The sequence below is a fragment of the Orbicella faveolata genome, unplaced genomic scaffold (genome assembly GCF_042242905.1).
Source record: "Orbicella faveolata isolate gen_17 unplaced genomic scaffold, um_ofav_v1 contig_26, whole genome shotgun sequence".
Taxonomy (NCBI): domain Eukaryota; kingdom Metazoa; phylum Cnidaria; class Anthozoa; order Scleractinia; family Merulinidae; genus Orbicella; species Orbicella faveolata.
Genome location: NW_028301554.1, coordinates 11,475,001 through 11,494,974, shown reverse-complemented (window position 1 = coordinate 11,494,974; position 19,974 = coordinate 11,475,001). Strand labels below are relative to the sequence as shown.

Here is a 19,974-nt window from a genome sequence, read left to right as displayed (position 1 = left end):
ATGTAATCCAAAGACATTTATTTACACTGATAGAAACCTAAAAATATAGGCTAGTTTTATTATAGTGCACTACATTACAATTTGCTGCCCTTTCAAAAATTCACTTATTATCGTCATCTCGGTGTTCTAGTGCACTTCCTGTATGAGAGAGGTTCTTATATAATTATATTCATAATTTCAGCATTGTCTTGGCCATGCAAAAATGCATGCAGTCCTTTATTATATTTTCCTGTTTGTATCAAGGTCAGAAATGTTATGTTTTTGAATTTGGGTTTTGATCATGTCTGGTAGATTTTCAGTTTGAAAGACATTTTGAGCAGTTTTCTAGTTGCTGATAAGTTCCAAGATTCTGGACATTGGGTTTTGTACGTTCAACTCTTGAATCTTTCTTTCTTTCTGTGTACCAGGGCAAAATTACTTTTTGACATGTAACTACATGTACCTACACTGTACCTTGTGCTTGAATTTTTGTACAACAGCAAATAGGTTTAGTGGTTAGGGCTCGAGTATATGCTGATTATAGTATGCTATATAGTATGATTAAAAAGACTCTCTAAGAATGGCCTTAAAATGAAACAAGGTTCCTGCATATACATAGGACTGCCATGCAGTTAATATAGAATTGGAAATAAACAGAGTTTGAAAGAAAAACCTTGAAATATTGTTATATTAAGGACATTAAGTGAATTGTCTAATATTTGTTGTTGTTGTTTGTGTACATGTAGGTGCGATTTGGTCAACAGAAAAGGTATCAGGACTGGTTTCAAAAACAGGTTTGTTTTTCTTTTGTAAATATATAGTTCTTTGTAGTGTCAGGCTTAATTTAATGTCATTTACTTTTACAACTCTCTTGCACAGAAACACTTCAGAACGATTGATTAAGTGTAGGAAAATGTAGCGAAATTGATGTGTAATAACATACAACAAAGAAACAGCTTTAAGTGATTTATTTGCCCAGTGTTGCACACAATGCAGGCTCCCAAAATACAGACGGTCCTTGTGCTTAAATTGTTACGAAATCAAATAATCATACAAAGCATCTGATTGGCTGAAATCAAACTGGTGATCAAACTAACACGGGCTAGGGCACGTGCAGTATAACGTAACGCAATATCTCTACAGAAAATTTTCATTTATAGTACCACAAATGAAACTTCATTAAAACCTGTAAGACACAGTGATAGTTTGGAAGTTAAGAGTGGGGGTAATTTCTTCACGTCAAAATAAACAGCAGTCAGAATAATTCTGGAAAGTCAAAATAAATCTGGAATCGAGATGAACATTCGTTCATGTATGATGGGCTGTGATACGGTTATTATGCATACTATTTGTGCCTTTTCAGCTTATTAATCGTATATAAATGTGGTGTTTTTAGCTTATTAACCTGGAAGCCATGCCACTTATGAATAATAAACGTGGCATTGTACGAATATTATCTATTATGTGGCTTTCTAATCCATCAAATATTTTACATGTTATGTAATGTATAAATGTCTGAAAAGACCCTAAGTAATTCACAACGTACCTAGCATCTTTGATAAGCACACTGATTAAAAGCAGCAACTGTATCATCAAAACGCTGAAGAAAGCAAGTCCATCACAGAGAAAATCGTACCAGCTGACAAGAAGCTGTAGAGGGAAGTTTCTCCCGCTAAATTATTTGTGCAACTATTGTGTCAATATGTTAAATTTAAATCCATCAGGAAATGTGACTTAGGAGTCCTCAAGATTCACAAACGAAAATTAAAAACATTGACGCTGAAAAATGGTTTGAGGTTTCCAATGCAAATTTTTAAGCACCAGGAAATTGTACCTGATCTACAAAGTCTTATCAAGGGAGTTTAATGAGTACTTGAAATCAGGCAGTATGTTGGAAGCCTGAAATCCAGACGAGCTGGCTGGTTTTTCCCTTATTAGTATGGGTTTCTCCCTGGCTACCTTGGTTTGGCACTTTATTATTACTATTACTATTACTATTACTGGTACTGGTACTGATACTGCACGTTACTGTTACTGTTACTATTACTATCCCTTGTAGAACCAAACATATTTAAAGCCTATGTCTATACTATTTTTAAGCTATGTTAAGCTATTTTATTTCTATGTTGTTGTTAAGGGCCCATTAACCAATCTTTTCGAGCCGTTGCTAAGGAAAATTCAGTCTCATCTAACCTCCTCATTTTTAGTTAGTTCAGAGTTATTTCATGTGTTTCAACTTTTTCATGACCAGTAACACTAGTGATGACATCATCAGGCCACGCCCATGGTCATGTGACTAATACAGAAAAAATGCAAAGGCTCCCAGGCAAATTTCTTTCTCGGGATTTTTTTTCTTTGATTTAATATTTTAATTTAAATCCTCATTACGCTATGCATCGATTTTGTTTCAGTTCTATAAGGTCAGATTTTGAGAGCATTTCAAAATATTGAAAAATTTGTAATTTTCTGAAAAAAGCATGATTTTGAAAAAGGAATGCATAGCTATGTTGCCAACATTGGCTTTAATCGAAAATCGTTGAAAAAGGCTGGATTTAATGAAAAACCGCGTTTCCTTTAGCATTTAAAGAAACCGGAAGTGCGCCCGATATCTATTGGAAGTTACCCTATCAGCGCGTGCGCAATTTACACTACCAGCGCACTTCGGTGAGATCACACAAAGCCACACGGAGTTAGTTTTTCTCTTTCTATTGCTCTTGTTTTTCTGTCTTTCTCTTATTTTTGTCTTTGCTTGTACTTTTTTTGCTTTGCATTTTGTGAAACACAAAGAAAAACATCTAAAATGTATGCGAATTTGCAAGCTTTTGAGTTGCTTTTATTTTCCATACTCAGGCTGACGTAAGTGACCGGAAGTGAAATTTCACCTCCTTAGCAACGCGTGCGAGCGCGTGCATGAATCGGTTAATGGGCCCTTAAAGTAATAGTAATATCACTATTACTATTACTATTACATGTATTATTATTATTTTTGAAATAGACAAGAATTCACTGCTCAGTCCAGTTTTACTGTATGGTAGACACGGCTAGTAGTCTCTCACGGGAAGATTTTGTTACAGAGAGTGGTCCGCATGTTAATCCCTTGCAATGGTTGCTCACGTAAGAAACTCCAAAATGTCTGCAATAAATTACGTTTTTTTGTAATTTGTTAAATCGTTGGGCAATTGGGGATCTCTATGACTCCAGTATATCGGTTTACAGTTTATTGACAGGTTTCAATCTATTAGCTCCATACCACACTAATCACAGACTCGTTTGTGGACAGTGTTTCTTGAACAAACAATGACTGCTGGTAGGTGTATTTCCTTCCCATCCCCCTCCCCCGTTACTCCTCTTTTAGCCTCACCCCTACCTCCTAGAACCCCTTTTCGTCTCTTGCGAGTTTGAATCTAAGATGGCACTCACCCTATCAAAATACGTGGGCACACTCGCCAAAATACACCGTCATTGCAGGCTACAACAGCCAATGGTTTAGCTCTTTCCACAGGACATGACCTGGCAGTCGTGTTTCTTCTAAAACTTATAACTTGAAACGAACCGTTCTCATTTGAAATGCACAGGGAAAATACATTTCATACCTTTCTTAAAATTTAACTGAAAATCAACAGTTGATTTCATGCATTTCAGGGGCTTATTTGTAACAAAATCAAATTAAGTAACGCTCCGTGTAAGAAGTAGGCAATTACCAGCGGGGGTAAAGCACAAACTACCGTTGAACTTTTATCACGTAATTACTTAATTGAATCAAAATTCCCACAGCTTATTGGCTGGCTCACCTAAAAGCGCGAAATTTGAATTTTTATTCGTAATTGCAGGCAGAACTTGCAGTTTTTTCTCAGATTTGCCGATATACACTTTATCGTTATGCTCATAACTACATCGTGTGCGTAATTTAAAAAGAAAATGAAACGGGGAAGTATTATTTCTGACAAACATTTCGGACGACTAGCGCAATTTGGGTAGTAGGACACTACTGACTTTGAGATTTTCATTGTTCTTGTTTACGTTTCAGGTTTTATGTTGACATCCGATCGCGTGTCGATTCAAACAAAAACGTATGCAATTTCGTAACTTCTTATGTAAAAAATTCATTATACAGTGAAAGAAACGTTATAAAAATTATTCCGCGACGTCTCGTCAAACAGTTCACTATTGTAACCATCTTCGTTTTCCATTTCCAATTCCTGCTTGATATCGGTTCAATGTACCTTCAGTTTGTGATGGAAATCACTGCTTCTCCAACAGCCGATTCAAACAGAACAGTACACAGATTTGTAACGTATCGCGCTACACAACTGAAAACATTGGATTACAAAGTAAAAATAAGGCTATTGCTGATTTCATTCTTAGAAAAGTTCTTCGAGTTCGTCAAACAGTTCATCCTCAAACGCGTTCATCAAAGGCACAGGATTGTATCCATCGTCCGTTTCCAGTTCCAAACTCCCGCTTGATACAGATTCAAATGTTTTTGTGAGAAAAAGCAATTCTTCGGCGGTAAAATTGTACCCATGGGCTACAAGCATATGTATATTTTCGTACGAGCATAGACTTGCTACAGCTAGAATCGTAAAATTCCGGTTTCCGGAGATGTTCACGTGTTCCAGGCCAAAAAGGCGCTTTTGAAGTGGAAAATGGAGCTCTGTTCCAAATTTTGGCAATTAGAAATATCCAGAAACTCCAAATTTGGTGCACCACGTATGATTTGTTGGAAATGGCGATTTGAAATTTTCGTCGATGCCATATTTAAACGCGTCAATTCTCTGAACCTCCTGAGTGGAATAAAACGATAAAGGCTTTCAGTCCCCGAAAGATCCAAATCATCCCTCTCCAGTTCTTTCAGGTACGGTCCTCTCATTATCATTGTCCACCACTCAAAACACACTCCTGCCGTTCGTGTTAAGTCTTCTTTGTCCAGAAAACGAAATATTTCAAACCAAAGCACCGAGGATACATTCATTTCGGAATGAAGTCGTTTTGCCACAGAGCATGAGACTTGAAACCGTCTCTCACTCACTTTTTCACACTCTGTGTTTTCACACCTACTGAATCGCATTATTATTTGTGCGGTGGTCTAAATTTCCTGTCCCCTGTGGGATTTTTTTTTTACCGGCATTTGAAGATTTCATGAAGTAAAATGCATTTCTGGAAATAGTTGATACCATCTACCTATATATATATTTATATATATATATCGATCAGTTTTGTGAAATTTGCTGTTTTCTTTCCTTTAGAAATGAGATAAGCCTTGGGCCAAATTTTTTCAATTTACTTTTTCACGCGCTTATCAAGGTTATATAACGAGGTGGCAAAAAATATTTTGCAAATCAGTGTATGCACCCATTGTGTCCTACTTTTCCCGCTAACTCTGCCTCGCGCTTGCTGAAAGTTGAATTGTTTATTGTGAATATCACGATCAGTTGTCGAGCTTCTCTACCTACAATGGACAGAAAGTAAGTATAATTGATGCTGTTTCAGTTACTGACGCTATTTATGTATTCTCGCATGCGGTAAATTGATTCTTGTTCCTGATTCTTCGATCTAGTGGTATCAAGAGAACTGCCGGAGAGTCCAGCCATGATCAGGAGCGCTCAAAGCTCAGGAAGGCAACTTCTGTGAGTACTACCTTCTATTGCTGGATGACTTTTTTGTCGTTGGGTTCTTTTGAAATCATATAAAGACACCTCTTATCGATTACCAGCGAGAATGTAATATACCATTCGTCCACGTGGAATGTTAGTGCGCTACGTCACACATCACACTCGGAAATATTTGGAACTCACATATAGTCTTGCTTATTTTCTGGCAACTCCTAGTGCTGGTCAGGAAAACGAATTAGTAACACCGATTATTTTCTATCTAACCCAGGTATCTGCCCTCAGGAGAGTGTATGGGAAAATCTCGAACTTTCCAAAGAAGCACACTGCCTTTCACCAGTGGCAAAATGGCGATTCCTTCAACCAAATTGCTAAGAAGCTTGGAATGGTAGAAGCCACCGCGGAAATTTTTGTCATTGATTTGATTGCTAGCGGACTTGGTGGCAAAGAAGAGCACTCGAGGCTGCTCACCGAGCTGGAAATACCAGATGCAGCATTTGAAGAAGTCGAGGAGAAACTAACCCAGAGTAGAACAACACTGCGGCAAATTTTTGAGGAAACAAGCCTTGGCTGATACAACGAAATTCGTGCAATCATTGCAGTAATGATCAATGGCTTCGAACTATAAATCTCGCATTGAGATACTTGTCAAATTTATACTTCACCTAACGTTGCTGTTGCTATTTTTATGTTTTTTATAAATAAGTATTCCAATTGATTTACAGTAGTAAAAGTAAGTAGTACCACAGAGCACCTGAATCTTATCGCATATTTTGAGCTACGTTTCTAACTTTCATTTAAGAAAGTACGAAAATAAATGTAACTGAATACAACATTTATATTGCCTTCTTCATTTCTTTCGCTTCCTTTCCTGATTTTCCAAAAAAGGTTTCTATGGAATTGCATTACTGTGCTCATTGGGAGGTATAAATTTTCAAAAAGAGTCAGGCTTGGTTGCTTCATTCGGTTTACCTTGTGAAGACCCACCAACACTAAACACCTTTTATTAAAAGGGAAATAATTGTGCCGGGTTGGGAAACACTATTCCATGAGAAAATACATTGTGAGGTCTTTGTGCCCCACCCCCCTCACCTATTTTCATCAGACATCTGAAATACACATTACCAGTTGCTAATAATAATGCAAAATTAAAATGCACCTATAGCAGCGAACCAAGGTGCTACAAATAGCGACACGCAACAATTGACCTCATTGCCTGATGAAGACTAGCAGTATAACAGTCGAAACGTGGCGGTCTACATCTTAAAGTGACTCCATCGTGAGACAAACAAGTAAAAATTCATCTATCCTATCTTACACCACGATGAATAATAGACACATCTTTAGTTAATGACAAAGTTTTCAATGTTATCATTTTATTCGGATCCCAGCACAACTTCTGAATTAATTTTTGGTTCTGGAGAAGTTTCCTTATGCTGTAAGCCACTCAATATTACTGGTAAGAAAAACCAATAGCACAATATATCAACAACAAATATGAAATGAGTGCCTCAATTTGTCTCAGTACAAAGACAGTAAAGACAATAACTAGATCAGTTTCAAATGATTATCAATAATGCATAAAATACTTCTTTGATTGACATGATAATTATGCACCCATCATACTTATTTGCCTCTTTTTTCTGAACTTCTGAACCATTACCCAGAGACTGAGAGGTCGGAAATGGCTCCTTTTTGTGAATGATTTATTTTCTACATGTAAACAAATACTTTATACTAAACGACAGCTGTTTCGAACTTCAAAGATGACCAGAACCTGTAACTGTTATGTAGTCAAATGAAGCTCAGTGAAAAGACTGTGACTTTTAATTTGTTTAGAAAAAAATTTTGGTTAGTGCTGCAATAGTGAGTGAACACTGCCAGTTTGCTTTCATCATAGCATCCAGCCAAAAAGGAAGGGAAATAATATTTCCTTTTTGACTGTATGCTATAATGCCCCCCTGCTTCCATGACTATGTGAGTCAATAAGCATTACAGACTGGTCAGGGTTCACTACAACAAGAAAAGCACAGTCATGTGACACAACAACACTAAATGATTGGCATGACAAATTCTGTGCCTCTTGTACCAGCACATTGGCCAACTGATTGACTGGATTCGTGCCAAAGATATCAATCTGTTGTCCCAGGCTTTCAACCCCACATTCTTCTCCTGCCATGGAAACAGCATCCTCAACAGTGACATTTGTGGCATCATGATCAAACAGATCATCGTGGATTTTGTTTCCTTTGAACATTGCTTCCCTGAAAGATGTTTGCCAAGAATCAGGTAGAGAGTCACCAGCAGGCCAGGGCAAATTTCGTTGAGAGCATAGTTTCCCCATGTAGAGGGCAATAAAGACACAGGCATTACTGCCAGTCCTACCCTGAATGTCTGATTGTGATTCAGAGAAAGTCCACTCCGTAATTCCAGACAAATAAGAGGAGTTGTGGCCTGTTATCCCTGCTTGTGATGGCAGTCCAACGGGAAACCCAGTTGATGAATGTTGGCTAGCATTGTTCAACAAAGGCAAAGTTGGTGCATCAGCAGTAGGGCTTGTCCTTGTTTGTGTGGGAAGGACTCTTCCATCCTCAAGTGTGGTGGTCTCCTGGTTTGATTCAAGGCAGATTTCAGGGAGTGGTTGGGCCAAGTTGTCAGTATCTTCAAATGTGACAGTTCCTTAAAACAAATAGAGGAAAATTACAATCCCTTCTGACAAAGGGATCTGACAACTTAAAAGCAAAAAAAAAAATACTATTCATTTTTCCATTTCTTGGGGGAAAAGTATTTGAATAGAGTCCTTAAGGGCTACGTATATATTTACACCATACATTGTATATTATATACATTATTTAAGAAATAGAAAACATGTACTGTGTCACTATCTTGTTATAGAAATACGAGTGAATGTTTGAGAGAACAAGAAATGCTGTGGGAAGACGACGAGTGTTTCCACAGCTTTTTTCAAGTTCTCCCAAACTTTCACAAGTTTTTCTATAACTTGTTACAAACACAGAGAATATGTTTTCAATTTCGTTTACAAAATACCGTGACAACAAAAAAACAAAAGAAACCTGTTTACTTTGATCATCAAAATGTACATTCTCCTTGCCTGTGCCATCATTATGTCAACAGCTCGTGTTACTTCTGTGTTTCTATCAAGTTATAGAAACACAATTTTAAACCAATCAGCACACATAATTTCTTTGGGCGATTTTCTAACTAGGTATATAATATTATATAGTACCTGGTTGTTGCAACATTAGGCGACGTGCCTCCTCAATCATGTCTTCTGCCAGTTGTTTCTGCTTACGGTGGTATGTACTCCACCAACTTTTGATCTGTGACTCTTTCAGTTCTGGAACCCCAGCAGCCTTCATTGCTTCTATCACATCACTTGGATTAGCTCTAATCTGAGAAGACTTTTGACGATCATAGAATGCTATCATAATATCTTTCTGGGCTTTTGTGAAAGTGGTCTTCTTAGCCCCACCTTTGTTGAGAGCAAAACCAGGAGATGGCCTCAGGTCACTGGGGGGGGGGGGGGGTCATTGTCACTACAAGGTCTGAGGGCTGCATCTTCACGGGTATCTGAACATAGCTGAATATACTTTATAGAGTATGAATCTGTTTCCACTGCACGATGTCCTTCTATTGTTTCATCTGAAGGTTGCCATATTTCCTCTGTTACTGTAGCACCCGTGGCTCCAGCAATTGGGACATTTCTGGAAGAAAGTGCCTGGACCTGAGATTTTGTCTTGCTGATGCATTTTCCATGGCCAGCAAGTGATTGTGCTGTTATACCACCTTCATATGACCCATTGGATGGAAATTTGAAATTGCCAAAGAGTGATATGTCCTTAAATGTACCCATTTTCGATGGTGCCTTTGACCGGTCAATTATAAGTTTCTTGCATCGCACATTCTTCATTGTCTGCAAATCATAAGTAAACATAGACATTACCTTCTGACACAGAAAAAATAATCAGAGCAACTGATTTGTACTATTTCTTATTGAATTTCCATCCAGAATTTTAAAATAATCAGCACACAGAGGTTTTCTTTTATTTACTTCAAACTACTATTTTTTAAAAATATTAGCTCATTGGTCCCTTAACACAATGCATGGCAACCCCTCAGACAAAAGTTGAAATTTGACTATTTCTGACACAATTTGATGCATACATGTTGTGTTCACATGTTGTAACTCAAATTTTTCCTTGATTTTAAAATGTTTTAACCAGTTTGATTTTGATTTTCCTTTGACTTCTCTTCATTATCATAATCTGAAAAATGGAAATAAAAATTAACTGGTTTTAAAAATTTCAAACCAACCACAACATATATATTCATGATGTACTTAGCCATGGCCGAGGTAAATGAAAATAATAATAATAATAATAATAATAATAATAATAATAATATCAATAATAATAATAATAAGGATTTCTTTAAAAAAATACCTCCAATAGATTTGCTAGCTGCTCTCCAGACTCCAGATCATTCCCAATACGAACCCAACGCACTATCTTGTGAGAAACATGTGCAAAGTGCGTGTCCAGGACAGTCTTGCCTTCCCCAGCTTCAAAATTGTTGTATTCCACCAAAGTTATTCCAAATGATGCATTCACCTCAGCCAGGTACATCAAAACAGCAGTGTTATGATAATGTGGCCCATTATCTGTAAATGGTCCCAAAGACAAATTTGCATACACAATTGCTGCATCTTGTAATGTAATGATTACATACATAAATGATGTAAAGCCACCCTATGTACATATTCAATTGTAGTAGCTCTAAGATCAATAGACATTTCCTTAATGTTCAGGGTCCGTATATAAGGCACTCCACATGTATCCAATCAGTATCAATATCAGTAACAATAGTGTTAAATGTCTAACTATGTTACATGTAGATCACAATATTACAAACACCCACTTCAGGCAAGAAAAAAAAAAGAAAAAAAAAACTCATATAGCCTATTTTGAGAGGGTGAAAAGAAAACCACACAGCCAACCAACCAACTGAGGCCTGCTTGCAGCATTTGACAAACAAGGAGTTTCAGACCTTTCATGGAAAATTCTAAAAACACATACAAATGTTTACGAAACTATCGCAACCAATCGATCAACTTTGATTTATAACTTGGTTTTGTACCTTAACACAAAGGGCAGCCTCAGAGCAAAGTAAAAATTTTGATTTGTCACAATCAGCTAAATGTTCAAGCAAAGAATGATACAGTGCATTTGTTTGATAGACCATATTTGTATTCTCAGTTTTGGACTGGAACTAGCTTGCAATGGAGGCTCATGTGGGGAAATATCATTATAAAGAGATCAAAGTCATTTACATTTGAAAAGACTCCCAGCATTAGCCTCCACTGCAAGCTAGTTCCAGTCCAATGCCGGGAATATGAATATGGTCAATTGTATTACTCCATTACTAATGTACATCATAACATGTAAGACATACATGTCTAGACAATGATACTTACCAGAAAATAGGTACACTTGAAAGTTGGGAAACTTTTTCCATCCAAGAAAAACCAACATCAAATGCACTTTGGGTAAACCAAGCATCTTGCTTAGTGTCTTCAGACCAAAGATCCAAAACTTCAGTTCTCCTTTCATCCACACCCACTTGTGTGATAACGTAAAAACCATGCAAAGAAATGCCACGTTTACCGTACCAGTCACGTTGGATCTCTCTGGAACGCATTCCAAGCTCAAGGTTCATCTTGTAGTCTACTATGACTACTGCCTCTCCTGCTTGAAGATTCTTCAAAACATACCTAAATGAGATGAGCAATGTACCAATGTAAATGGCATAGCAAAAAAAAATTCCTAACAGTATTGATTCAAGCATTCCACATCATTTCCTGAGTTGTGAGTGGGCGTAGTTGTGCCACTTAAAATCAAACAAAATTCAAAGCTTGATATTTGTAGGTCAGAGGTACAGTACATGCTCATCAATATTTGACAGAAGTCAATTTCTGATTGATCATCTGTAACCATCAACAACAAATGTACAGTGTAGGTCAGAGTTACATGTACATCACATTTTGTTAATGGCAGGATAATGAATTTCAGCTCCACCTGTAATAATCTCCTTGGTGCTTGGTTCTCAAGATATGGCCAACATAGTCCCAGAAGTTCTTTCTGAATTCTTCAAGCTGATCTGAGAAGTGCACCTGTTTCTCTGTTGGTGCTGTAGCAATAGCAGCTGACACACTGTTGTATATACTGTATACAAGACTAAACTCGGGGGACGCTTCAGTATGGCTGCTGGGACAGGATTCCAATGCATAGCTCATACATAATTCCAAGCAGCTTGAGTGCCTCTGTGCCTGAGTTGTTAATAAAATATAAAAAAATTCAGTTTTAGGTACATGTATTCTACTAATTCCTTCTGCTCCATAAACAATTTATGCAATGATAGTGGTGAGGACTACAGGTCACTATTTTAAATTTTTCAACTAGAATGAGTCTTTTGTTGAAACAAGCTTTAGGTATGTAAACACAGAATGGAAGATTAAACTTGCTCTATATGAATGTTCAGTAAAACGTCGTTTCAGAACAGATCTTTTAAAAATACAGTTTACTGTTGTACTTTACTCTAAACATTTTTGCTTTGAGGCATGCCAAACAATCATAATTTCCAATGGAGGTATAGATATTTTCATGATCACACATTACAGAACAGTTATATTTTAATACCTCATGAGCAAACTTGGTTTTGAGGTAACGCTGCAGAATTGGAATAGAACTCATGATGCTTCCAAGATCTTGCTGTTGACAGTCAGCACCCATTTTCTGTATGAGCTCTCGTAGGTTTGCGAAATTTGCATAGCCAAAATCCTCGCAAAGATTGCATAGCCCAGCAAGCATGGTGTTGGCACGGTAATTCTTTGGGAGGTGTGCATAGATGTAGCTCCTTTTGACGCCATCTGGAAACTGCAACATGTATTGTTTCACCACTTGCTTGATGGAATCCTGCCAATAGCGGACTGGGCATTCTCTACCATCTACCATCACACTTCTGCAGGAAGATGGACGTGAAACATCATCACGCAGAAGGAAATCTGCCAATTGATCAAGAACTTCTCGAGTAACACACTGCCGAGAGAATTTAAAGGATGCCAGTGGAACTCCTCCTCGACCAAACAGGATTCCATGAACTCGGGCGGAAGTCACTGTACTCTTTGAACATTGGAAAAGTTCAGTCAGGTAAGATTGCGAGTAATCAGAAGCAACAATTGACAGAAGCCTCCGTCTCTCTGCTGAATATGATACCAGCCTTCCCATACTTCTTGCTGCTTCTGTTCAAGATCTGAAATTGTCAGGTGTGCTTCCTTGGAATGCAATATAACTTCTCGACTTAGTTCCTGAAATGTTTATGGCTTGCTGGACTTTCTTCCCTTGCTTCCTTATTTGGCTGTTTGTTTCCTTCACTTTGCATTCCTTATACTCTTTCAAAATTGAACAGAGTAGCTTCTCCGGAATTTCTTTGACTACTTTTTTCTCATCTAAACCAAAGGTACTCAACCATTTTTTAGAATGAACAAGGTCATAGACAAGTTCAGGAACTGCACGGGAATCACCGTGGACATAGCCATCTATTAAACCTTTGATTTTTTGAATCAGTTCAGTTCGAATATCACTTTTTTTTCTTGCCTCATAACACCGATATGGTTGGGCAGGGAACTCACCAACTTGGACTGCTTGATCTACAAATGTAGCTGATGAGATGGATGCACTGGTGTCATGATCTTGGAATGGGTGATCTTCCATATCAACAGCTGCATCCTCAACAACAGCATCTGCTTCTTGTGTGTTATTTTGGCGCGCATCATCAATAGTTTTCTAGTGATGAGGTAAGAAAAATGTGTTGCATGTAAAAAAGCTTACAAACATTCATGAAACTCCCTTGACAAACATTTCTCTCCATGTACAACAACTTTAGAATTTGTTGCTCGTACGTATTCATGGGTGAGATTAACAACAGCTTTATACACTCAATAAACAAGCAGCTATCAGAAAAGTATGCTTAAGCAGACGGTTTACCCGATCATACGTAAGCTAAATACAAATTTGCATTCTTCATTCTTACCTCGAGTTCTTCACATCTCGCTTCCAACCTGATGCGTTCTCTACAGGAAACACATATATGTCTCTTGGGACCGCTGTGGCGACCGTCCTTATTCAGTTCACAAAACTTGATTTCATGCTTTGTGGCAATACAAAGTTTAAGGTCGTCTGCGTGTCCTCATGCACTGTGCTTTGGACAGCAACACGAAGCTGGTGCTGGCATATTTTACGGAGAAATAACGTTTTTCAATACAAAAAGCTACATGTCTGAAGATAAACTTGACAGCAACGAAGAAGATACGAAAATATATGATGGATACTACAAACGAAATGCTCAAAAACGCAACTAGCTGTCGGCAAGAATCTAAATTCCAATATGGCAGCGGTGGAGAAGGCTGGACGGGCATTCAGTTAGTGCCAGTTCCCCATTTCCCATGGCAATGAAACTCTACATATACAGAATAGAGGGCTCTGGGATCAAAAATTAACAATAAAATGTGCAAAAAATTCATTTCTTGGAGACTTTTTTGACATTTTTTTGTTTTCAACCAATCAGCAGCCGCCATTTTAATTAAGTTAATAATTTGTAATTTAGCGCCTGTGCATTTGGCTTGCCTACTTCTTACGCGGAGCGTTACTTAAAGCAAAATTAACAAGTTTGCAGCAAATATGCAAATTTGATGTGTCAAAACATTGGCGATCAAAATTTGACATGTTTACACAAATACATATTTGACAAATATGATTTTAAGTGTAACTATGGAAAGTATGGCTTCTTTGGTAAAGGTATTAATTCCTTAGTAAGGAAGTGAACAGGCATTTCCTTGAAAGATAATTAGAATGAATAACATTTATTTTGATAAGCCAGTTGAACGAAACATGCATGGGAATGAAATGTAATATACAAATAAGGTGGGAATTCCGAAAGAACTGCTGGTGCCAAGTTTCAATGGATTGGCCCAGTGCTTTGTTTGTTTTAGAAAACGAAGTATACTGAAACTGATAAACTAAAACACTGTGAAAAATAGTTAAATACTTCGAAAGCTTTTTTCTAAAACCACAAAATGTAAATGCACATCAGGTTTTCATCAAATTCAAATGATATGATCAACCGCGAATACTTTGTTTATGGTATTTTCAGTCCAAACATGCAACTTATGAATATTAAGCATTACATAGTACGGTTAACATCTGTATTTTGCTAAGTTTCGTAGTTATTAAACGTACATACGTGAAAGAGATTTATGTGGATTCGGCGACAGTAGTTTCACGGCAGGGAAATAAAAGCACCGCAATTCGATTGCTGGAGCTTCTTCGACTTCTCTGGAGCAGAGCGCAAGAAATTTGCAAATGATAGTAACTTTAGAACAAGCTTTGCTGAAATCATTTTTCTCTAATCTTCCGATAACTTCTCCTTTACTCTACTGACAAAGATTGCTTATAAACTAAATAGTGCAATTGTCCCACTTTTCGCCCAATTGCAGCAATTAATATTGAAATGCAATGCCGCATTTTGTAAATCTGAAACTCACATTGCATTGGAAAACCATATAGACCAACTAAAACATGTTAATATGCATCGTACTTAAGATGAAGCTACAGAGAGAAATCAAATTGCCCAGTTCAAATGAACGAAACCACGCAACTTTCAAAAATGGCTTAGGGAGGGAGCACTTTTAATGACCTCGCTAACCAGTTCTGGTTTGAAACCCTTTTGCACGGAAATTTCATTGAAAAATGATGGAAAGAGAACTTCAGACTGTCTACACACATTCAAATATATTGTCTGAGTTGCTGGCTCAGATTTGGCTTACGTTTTTACAAACGTTGAAAACTTGACCAAATGAGATTGATGCAATCTGGACACCACGGGGGTGCAAGATACTACTGACCTTAACCATGCCTAGCGCCTGATCAGAGGGTAAATCAAACTTTTACCTTGGTTAACCCTTTACTCTCCTTTACTCCACAATGTCATAACTGTGAATATTTGATAGATTTTTATGAATTTTTGCCACGAAAATTGTCTTGTGAAGATCTGCTCATTCAAGTCATGGAATTGTGACCCCCCCCCCCCCCCCCCCCATCTAAGACATGGTTGACCACCCCTAATAGTTTTTAGTTCCTTTTTTGGGATGCAGATGGTTTCCATTTGATACAAACCCAAACTCAGCATCAATGTATCAAACATGCAGAAACTGTACTTGTGCGTTGTCTCACGCTCAAAGGTAAAATTATCACATGCTAAAGTTCAGTCAAGCAGAACAAAGTTCATCGCATATAATGCTTAATGACATACTGCAAATCTGTGTTTTCTTGTGATGGGTTCTTGGAATTAAACGTTTCATTTTATATAAGTATCAGTTTCAGTTGGTTAGAATGGCAGAACGAACTTACATTGTATTTTTACAGGTGAATTCATAACGCTCAGAGCATTTTTTTGTTCACTCTGGATGATAGTCCTCTCAAGCTGTCAATCTTATAGTCGCTGGGTTGGCGACTTCCATTTGAAGTTAGTTGCCAGCTGCAAAATTCTAGTCGCCATGGCTAAAACACTAAAACACTGCAGTTTATATTATAAATATTATTCTTAATTAGTTTATGTACGGCCAAATGATAAATTAATAAACATATAATAAATAGACTATTTGTCACTTTTTATTTCAGTATCTGTCCACCCCTGAAAGTCAGAGTCTTCGAGCAGATTTAATCCGTTACATAGTTGGTGTAGTTCATCCTTGTAATGAAGTGCTGTGTTCTGACATTATACCAAGATGGGCCATCATCGGCTGGCTGCTGACATCTTGCCAGGTCACTAGCTTTACCTTGTAGTACATACTGTTTCAGGTTACTTTAATCTGCCATTAATTTTTTCTGATGACTGTATTTGGGTGCAGGAGTATACCAAACTGAGCATGAGACTTCAGGGAAACTAAGAATGTGGGAGAAACAAGCTTGTATGTTAGATGTTTTAGTTGTAACCATTTAAAATTTCTTTGCAGTTGCAGTTAGCACTACCAGTTGTCACAGCAAACCAAATTATGTCCTCTTTTCATTTCCCTGCCAAAAAAACAGTCTTTGAATTAGCAGAAATTGTTTTGCTGAAGAACAAACTATAACTAAATTCGACAAACTCAACAATCCTAAAAATTGTCCTCTACATTTCCGCAAAGAAGTCCAAAGGAGATATGAAGTAGCTTTACATCCAGGAGGAGTAGCTTTTCATCCAGGAGGAGTAGCTTTTCATCCAGGAGGAGTAGCTATACATCCAGGAAGAGTAGCTATACAACATGGACAAGATATTGGCAGATGGTGGAAGACAAACTGCGGATGACAAAATACGGATGGAAAATTTCAGATGACTAAATACTTATGACAAAATCTGTACGATCTTCATTTTCAATCTGCATTTTTTCATCCCATTTTCCATCCACATTTGTCCTTCACCATTTTTCCATTCTGATTTTTCCATCCCCATTTTCCCCCTATCTTACCATCTGCATTTTGCCATTCCTGTTTTTCCATCCCCATTTTTCCATCCTCATTTTTCCATCCCCATTTTTCCATCCTCATTTTTCCATCCCCATTTTTCATCCCCATTTTGCCTTTCCCATTTTGCCTTTCCCATTTTTCCTTCTGCATTGTTCCATCCCCATTTTTCCATCCGCATTTTGCCATCCCCATTTTTCTCTCCCCATTTTTTCACCCCCATTTTTCCATTCACATTTTTTTGTCCGCCATCTGCCACTATCCAGTCCGTGTTTTACAGAGACCCGTGCTTAACTCTGGTGTTTGGATTTACAACGTTCTTAGCCTAATACTTAATTTTGATAGTTCCCTAGGCAGATTCAACCCAGGATAATAGAGGTTTTGTACAAGACAACATCTCCTCCTTACTGGAAATAAATCATAAAGTGTGAAGGCCTGATGGCCCTACGTTTTGGTAGTTTGTTTTCAAATTTGCTATTCTTAAGCCCCTCCCCTCGATCCCCCTTCCCACCCCCAGAAAATTCAGAAGTTATGATAAATTATTGTGTCAAGTTAAGTTTAGTTAAGATCTAGCCTGCTCCTGATATCACACACATACTGACTGAAAGGTGCTACAACATACCACTCTACTATGGTGGTGTTGCAGAAAGGTAGCTAGAAGAAGCAAAAATAAAGGTTTTCGTCATTTTGCATTCATCAGTATATGTTTACTAATGGTAACTGTGGTTTCTTGTGGGTCTTGTTTCAGACTGCAGTTTCAACAGCAAATTCCAAACTTGCCTTGTTCTTTGACTGGCTCTTTTATCAACCAGACAAAGATAATATCATGAATATTGGTAATGCAACATTGTTTAACTATAATAATGATATGGTAGTGTTACCAAAACGTTTTTGCAGAAAAAGGTTTGATATACTGTAATTTTACAATGAGCAAATTCCTTGGCATCATTCAGCAGGGCTTGAAAAATTCCTGACTGGCACCAGTCAAGTTGTCTGGTCAAATCTATCTTTGCTTGGACAAGACCCAATTTTTGCCACACAAATTTGCATTGCTTCATATAACTCTTAAAAAAGTGCCTCTACCTCCTTACCACGATTCTTTAATACCAAGCAAGTACATTTTACAGTGTAGTGAGCTTTTATTGTAGAGGCAGCCTCACTGTCAGTGCAGGAACTGCAGAATGCATGGCACAGCCACAATGTTTGGTAGAATTGAAAAAGTACTTGTAATATTACACTTGTGCATCCCACTATCACTTCCTATCGCTTCTACGATTCAATATTAAAGCATTCTAAACAAATGAAGCAGAGGGTTGTGATTGAGCTAATTCTCTTGTGATAACAAAAGCTAACTTATTTAAATAACACCTATGCAACAATTAACACTTACAAGTAGAATCCATATCCCCTGATTTCTTAGTGACACTATTTCAGGTAAGCTCAGGAAATAAAATCTTAATATGTTTTACTACTATTTGTAATTGTAAGAGAAAGTAGTACTAACAGTCTCACTCTCTTTTTCTATTTACTCGTGAAAAGCATAATAGCCATTCAGGTATTCTGGATGTGCCGGAAGTGCTGAATGATTGTTCACTTTCAGCTTTTTTAACAAGTGATAGTGTACCTAGAACGAGTTGTAGCAGTTAGTTGGGTGAGAAATAATTCACTTGCTTACCTGGTCGGTTAGTCAGTCATTCGATGGGTTGCAAACTTGATTCAAGGATCATTTTAGTGCAATGAAGGAATGAAGATGTTTGTAATAACTCAAGTCCTATGAACAGAAACATTGATATCAGAATAGCCCTTGACTTGCCAGGGTAATTTTAAAGGCAAGGAGACATTCAGGTTTTTTTTTGTTAGAACTCATTACTTTTTCAGTAGTAACTATCCAAACAGATGAAGTGTTCCACCTAAATAAGCATTGCAAAATGAATTCCCAGCTTTTTGGGAATTGCTATGAATTCCTGTGAATTCCTAGGAATTCTCAGATATTCCCAGAAATTCCAAACTATTTAGACAGAGTTGTTAAGTTTGGAATTCCTGAGAATTTGTGGGAATTGCACGTTACACAAATTTCTTTGCTTGGAATTCCTAGGAATTCCTAGGAATGTTGAGGAATCTTACTTGAGGTACTGGTGCATGTATATTGCTGGTATACTTTACAAGCGTTGGAATAATTTTCACAATTTCTAAGAATGGACTTTTTGAGGCTAGTAATTTCTTGGAATTTCTAGGAATTGCATAGTTTTTTGTCTAATCACTGATTCCTATTAAAAACCTGATGGTAGAATTATAAATACTGGCAATGTGGACATAAAGGCCACAACTTTTATCTCTGGACTTAAATTTCATGTCTTTATCGTGACTACTGTATTAACTTCACTCTTCTCATAAAAAAAGGTTGACTATTTGGCACTTCTGTCATAGTAAAATTCCTGGGGATACATGTAACTATGTGCTTCTGCAAAGATTTCTTTTAAATTGTGTTAAAAAAAGCTGAGTTCTTTTGTGGAATTCAAACATGCTATGTACCAGACATGAGCCACCATCTTGGATTTAAATGTTCAGGTAAGACCCAGGGCACCCAACACCTGTTATTACAGTGACTTTACCTTACATTAATGGCACTTCTGAGACCATCTCAGGGATCCTACAGCCCTACAACATCCATGTAGCCCACAAACCTACAACTAAGTTACGATGCTTACTGACCAACGTTAAAGACAGGGATGAACCCAACAACAGACAGGGAGCAGTTTACAAGCGGTTAGGTCGAATGCTCCGACTGCCAGGCTTCCTACATTGGTGAG

At 37.5% G+C, this 19,974-nt stretch overlaps 1 protein-coding gene and 1 pseudogene across 5 annotated transcripts in view; one reads left to right on the top strand and one right to left on the bottom strand.

Moving 5' to 3' along the window:
- The window catches only part of LOC110048177 (integrator complex subunit 3-like), a 317,013-nt gene that overhangs the window by 145,782 nt on the left and 151,257 nt on the right, over positions 1–19,974 (top strand). For all 4 annotated transcript variants that reach the window (XM_089296027.1, XM_089296026.1, XM_089296025.1 and 1 more), the window contains 3 exons: positions 726–773; positions 16,343–16,486; positions 17,913–18,000. In XM_089296027.1, coding sequence (XP_089152153.1) covers positions 726–773; positions 16,343–16,486; positions 17,913–18,000 — 280 coding nt within the window. The remainder of the gene's footprint in view (positions 1–725; positions 774–16,342; positions 16,487–17,912; positions 18,001–19,974) is intronic.
- Positions 6,424–14,308, bottom strand: LOC149108163 (uncharacterized; annotated as a pseudogene). Its single transcript, XR_016209177.1, has 7 exons — positions 13,698–14,308; positions 12,305–13,450; positions 11,684–11,934; positions 11,083–11,379; positions 10,052–10,269; positions 8,836–9,522; positions 6,424–8,267 (listed from the first exon to the last, which is right to left on the bottom strand). The product of XR_016209177.1 is annotated as an uncharacterized LOC149108163 (transcript).